Source organism: Rissa tridactyla, chromosome W (assembly GCF_028500815.1).
Source record: "Rissa tridactyla isolate bRisTri1 chromosome W, bRisTri1.patW.cur.20221130, whole genome shotgun sequence".
Lineage (NCBI taxonomy): Eukaryota > Metazoa > Chordata > Aves > Charadriiformes > Laridae > Rissa > Rissa tridactyla.
The window spans coordinates 18,826,147-18,832,146 of record NC_071496.1 but is presented as its reverse complement, the minus strand read 5'-3'; the positions used below and the strand labels follow the sequence as shown (position 1 = coordinate 18,832,146).

The 6,000-nt window shown below is 45.1% G+C and overlaps 1 protein-coding gene across 1 annotated transcript in view; it reads right to left on the bottom strand.

Annotated features, from left to right (window-relative positions):
• Positions 1–508: 508 nt before the first annotated feature.
• Positions 509–6,000, bottom strand: part of LOC128902118 (lens epithelium-derived growth factor-like) — a 69,346-nt gene continuing 63,854 nt past the window's right edge. Inside the window, exon 7 of the mRNA XM_054184509.1 lies at positions 509–701. Coding sequence (XP_054040484.1) covers positions 594–701 — 108 coding nt within the window. The 3' untranslated portion in view covers positions 509–593. The remainder of the gene's footprint in view (positions 702–6,000) is intronic.

Genomic DNA, 6,000 nt, shown 5'->3' with positions numbered 1-6,000 from the left:
AGAGTAGTAGGTCTCGAAAAACAAAGTTTGTGGAGACATGGTACACCTGAAAGAACTGAGTCTGACAATGGCTGTCATTTCAAAAATGAAATTATGAAGTTAGGAACAGCTGAACATGGAACTGACTGGATATACCATATTCCCTATTATCCCCAGGCCTTGGGAAAGGTAGAATGGCATAATGAACTCCTGAAAACCATGCTACAAGCCTGGGGAAAAGGGGATATGAGAAATTGGGATGTTCATTTGGCAGAAGCCACTTGGCTTGTGAAGTAGGGCTTGACATATTAAAGCTGTAAAATAATTGAAGTAGGGGCTTAATACATTAGAACTGTAAATTAGAGTAGGAGCTTAATTTAGGAGACCAGGCGCTTTAAGGCTGTACAAAGAGCAGATGCAACAGTTGTAGTGCTAAATGTCAGAACTTATCTCTTATTTTTTAAGACAGAATGCTTTAGGACAATATAACCTTGCAGTAGAAGCTTATCTCTCAAAACAAGGGGCCCAGGATTACTGAGGAATGCAGAGACTAGTCAAAGCTAACACTTTTGATGTGCCAGCAAGAATAAAGAAGTAGAGTAGAGGCCTGCAGTTCACCAGAAGGTCACAACGATGAAGAGGAGTGGAGGAAGTAAACGACCACCAGATGTCTCTGAAGACCACCGAGAGACTCTAGTGCGCATGCGGGAGTGGGCAGTAACCTGTAATAATGAGTTAATGAATAGGTAGTCATTTCTTGGAAAACTAGTGAATATGCATACATAGTATGTATTTAAACTGTACAACTAAATCAGTCGGCGCGCACATTAGGTGGAGCAATCCCCTGTGCGCCCGGCGCTGCAATAAAGAATACCTGCTTAATAGTCACCAAGGCTATTGAGTCTTAACTTTGGCATTTCACTGCATCACTTGTAAACACTGGAGAGGCATCATCCCAACCAGGCCCAGGCCAGGCTAGACCTGCATTACCTCCCTAAGTCCAACTCCCCCCTTTTTAGATTGGAGACGTGAGACATAGGTGATCAAGATGGTTAGATTTACTGATCAAGCGACACACCTTTAAAAAGCTAATAATACCTTAGTTGGCTAACAAACTCACCACTATTATTAGTAATATTAGTACACAATTATATCACTGCAAGTAATAGTGAGTTACGATTCTATTGCTTATTATTGATACACAGTTATATTACTATAAAGAAAACATAAACCACACATATAAGTACTATTAAGTTGCAATTTTATTGCCTTTCCTCCTGCACTTAGTAGTAAGGCACAAGTCTATCCCTCCATACAAGTTTATTCCTTCTTACTCCATCCTCCCACACCAAGTCTTCTGGACATAGGCCTGATGGAGAGTCCAGCAGGTTGTCCAAGGGGGCTCCCTCCAGTGTCCTGGGGAGCTTGGGTCTGCAGGTCAGCTTCACCACCGTCTGTAGGCCTCTGCACTTCTACCATTGCAAAATCCCCCAGTTCTTTGTCCTCCGCCTGATTTTATACCTTATTCCCCATTTATTCTTTTCCTGAACACACCTTTTAACCACCCCCGCAACCTCCTTTTCTCCACCCAAACACATCCCAAACAAACAACACACCCCTAATTACTTTTTCCTCATTGGTCCCAATTCTGTTACATCTGTACCCAAATTCAGTGTTTCCAACACTGTTACCTAGGCAATTTCAGCCTAATATGGTATTACGGTATTACTGATACAGTTACCTAGATGAAGGTGGCCTTGCATCCCAAGACTCCTGTACTGTGTCTGGTTGGGATGGAGTTAATTTTCTTCATAACAGCTTGTATGGTGCTGTGTTTTAGGTTTGTTACCAAAACAATGCTGATAACACACCAATGTTTTAGCTATTGCTGAACAGTGGTTGCACAGCGTCAAGGCCTCTGTTTCTCACTCTGACCGCCCTCACCCCCCCCACCCCAGTGAACAGATTGAGGGTGCGCAAGAGGTTGGGAGGGGACACAACTAGGACAGCTGACCCAAACTAACCAAAGAAATATTCCATGCTATAAAACATCATGCTCAGTAATAAAACAGGGAGGAGAGGGGTTTAGGTAGGTTAGCTCAGGAACTGGCTGGGCATCGGTCTACCCATGGGAGGTGGCGAGTGATTGCCACTTGCTTTGTTTTGTTTTCTTCCTCTCCTCTTCCACTTCTCCTTTGCTTATTAATTCTTATCTCGACCCATGAGTTTTCTTGCTTTTACTCTTCTTTTTCTCTTCCCCCATCCCACTGGGGGTGGGGGGGTGGGGTGGGGAGCGAGCGAGTGGCTGTGTGGTGCTTAGCTGCCTACTGGGGTTAACTCACAACAACTCCCTTCTCACTCTATGGTCCATGCTGGTTATATTTCGTTTCCATTATATGCTTTTTGGACAGAATTATCTTACTTTAGCCTTGATACTCCTACCTACTCCTAATTAAGCACAAGCAGTTTGCATACCAGAGCAACGATATAACCCAGTTAGTGCTCACACCATACTTCGGCCCTTGAAGAGTTTTCATCACACCTCTGGTTCCCATCAGAGGGAAACATGATTGTTTGGACTGTCACTCCCTTAGGGAAAGGGAAAACACGGGGGGGGGGGGGGGGTTGGTGGTGTTTGCACATGGACTGGGACATACAACATGAGTAATATTACAAAACAGAAAAATTAAATGTGTACCTACACACACACTAACTGTAATTAACCCACTGTGAACCTCATTATACAAAGGAAGATGAACCCTATTTTGGTATGGGCAGCAGTCTGGACTTTGACCTTAACAGTGGCACAGCCACCCCTCAGTGCTGGTCACAAGCCACCACGCCACCGTGGAATGAGAGGGAATCATATCAAATGAACCGTAACAAAAAAAAATATATTGGAGGATTCACGGTATGGTAGGAAATTGAAGGGGAATGTGTTACTGTATAATAATCCCTAATGATAATACAACCCAGTTAACTCAGAATAGCAGCCAGAGCGGAGCAGGTAAAAACGAAGCCTGGTATGTAGGCGATATTAGTGAACATAAAGGACTTCTCACCAGTATGATGACTAGACTTAATTGGACCACCAACTTCACAAGTATTTATAAATGTAGCCAAAACAACCAAAGATTAGAATTTAAATATGAGACCGTATCTAATGGAAGAAACACAAACCAACACTAGTGAATTAACCTCAATATTATCTTGACAAAGAACATGGTGAACCCCACAATTTGTAATACCACCCTCCGATATGTTTACCGTAGGCAAGTGGCAAACTTTACTTGGAGCAATCCAATAAGACAAAGAGTACCACATCAAGTGGGACTGGAATGTAAGTTGACACAATGCCACCTGTGCGCCTTTTATTATAAGGTTTCAACATGCCATGTTCCCTGAATAAGGCATCCGCAGAAGAACTAAGAGACATATCAGGAATGCTAGGACTTGGAGGAGTTGCCCTAAACAACATGGATATCCAAGCCCTCCAAGCCCAGCTGCAACTGGTTGGACAACTAACCTCTCAGCACCTTCAGGGGCTAGCTAAAGCTGCTATCCGATTAGAAATGTCTCACCTCCAATTGCACTGAAAAGAAAGACCTGGGAAGTCATGAAAAATGTATCCAAGACTATTACTACTGCTGTTCAGAATGACTCTTTGGACACTACCTGCCAAAGTATGCAGCTGGCCGCTTTACTAATAATGAACAAGTACGGTTAATCTGCAAAGGAAAACATTGGGATAGCAGAGCCCATGTGTTACATCTTCCTAATACCTCAATAGGAGAAGTACTTAGCTGTGAGCTGCACACCTAAGATGTGAGGGCACTTGTCGTGGTTTAACCCCAGCTGGCAGCCACTCATGCATTTCTCCCCCTTCCCCCCCAAGAAGAGTAGGGAGAAGAGGGAGAAAAGGAGGGGAAAGGAAAAGGAAAAAAACCTCGTGGGTTGAGATTAAGGCAGTTGAATAGAACAATATCAGAAAAGGAAAATAGCAATAATAACAATAATAACAACGACACAAATCACTCTCACCACATGGTAAATTGGTGAATTCACACCCTCCCGAGCAGTGATCGCGCATTCTCACCCCCTGGCCAACCCCCATTTATGTACCGAGCATGATGTCTATGGTGTGGAATATTCCATTGGCCATTCCATTGTTCTGTCTATGCTCCTTCTCAGCTTCTATGAGAAGCTGAAAAAAGTCCTCGAATGCTATAGACATCACCTAGCAACAACTAAAACAATATGCATTATTGACATTCCTTTCATACCAAATCTGAAACACAGTAATCACTAGAAAGAAAATTAACTCTATCCCAGATGAAACCAGGACGGTACTTCTAAGAATTAGGTGGAAAAAATAACCTGTGTGGGCTACATACGTCCAAGGAGTGGAATTAGCAGGCATAATGGCTGGTCAGTTATGGACACATAGCTTGACATCTCCATGGCTATGAATAGACAGTGAACAAATCAAAATTGTCCCTGTAGACATTTGAGATAGGGTTCTATGCATTAATAATCCCTCTTTCACAGAGGCAATAAATTGCCAAACTCCTTCACATGGATACAATTATTGCATAGTAATTAATGCATGCATTTAGTCTGTCCTGGCCTAAACCACGACACTGCCCCTCTCTCTTTCTGCCCCTCTCTATCTTCCCCCTCTTTCTGCCCTCCCCCCCTCTCTCTCTCTCCCCAATGTTAGGGGTTTCTGAATCAGACAGCCTGAGAGAAGCGAGGCTGCCACAGCTCCATGTCCCCAGGTCCGACAGTAGCAAGGCTAAGCATGTATTCCCAGTAGGCACACAAACAAACAGAGGTATACAATACAAATAAACATACACACTGTGGTGGGCTGACCTTGGCTAGCTACCAGATCTCCACCCAGCCGCTCTCTCACTCCCTCTCCTCAGCAGGACAAGGGGAGAAAATAAGATGGAAAAGCTCATGGGTTGAGATAAGGACAGGGAGATCACTCGCCAATTACCATGATGGGCAAAACAGACTCGATTTGGGGAAAAATAATTCAATTTGTTGCCAATTAAAAACATGGTGAGAAACAAAGACAAAACTAAAAACACCTTCTCCCCATCCCGCCCCTTCTTCCCAGACTCAACTTCACTCCTTTGTTCCCAACTCTTCTACCTCCTGCCCCAACAAGCGGTGCAGGGGAGGGTGGCGGGGAATGGGAGGTTGTGGTCAGTTTATAACAGTTTGTCTCTGCTGCTCCTTCCTCACACTTTTCCCTTGCTCCAGCGTGGATCCTTTCCACAGGGTACAGTCCTTCAGGAACAACTACTCCATCATGGGTTCCCCACGGGCCGGTCATCCTGCTCTGGCATTGTTTTCTCAGCATTTACCACCCTTAAATATATTTTTGCACAGGCGCTGTAAAGTCATCGGAGTGGTTCAGTATCGGCGCACAGTCAGTCCATTTTGTCTGTTGCTGAGCCGGCTGGAACTGGCTATGACCAGCACAGGGCAGTCCATGACCTACACAGGTCATCGCTGCAGCCTGCCCCTGCTACCAAAACCTTGCCAATTATGCCCAATACATCTCTCCAACCCTTCCCCTATGCACTAACCCTTCCAATCCTAACCCTCACCCCAACCCCAAATCCTCCAAGCCCAATCCCTAGCCTAACCTCCAAGTCCTTTAACCCCCAAACATACTCCAACCGCCAACCCATCCAAGCCCAAAACTTCCACTAATAGCCAACCCCAACTTTTCCTTTACCCACCAACCTCTTCCAAGCCCTGACACATCCCCTAACTGCCAACCCCTCTGGCTCCAACCCTCCCCCTACCCATGAAGGACTTCAAAGCCCAACCCATCCAAGCTCATCAACCCCTCCAAGCCCAATTCTTACCTTGCCAGCAAACCCCTCCGAGCCCAACCTTTATTCTGCCTGCCAACCCCTCCAAACCCAAACCCTCAAAGCCCGACCCTTACCCTGTCTACCCATCCCTCCAATCCCAACCCCTACCCTATCCATCAAGCCCTCC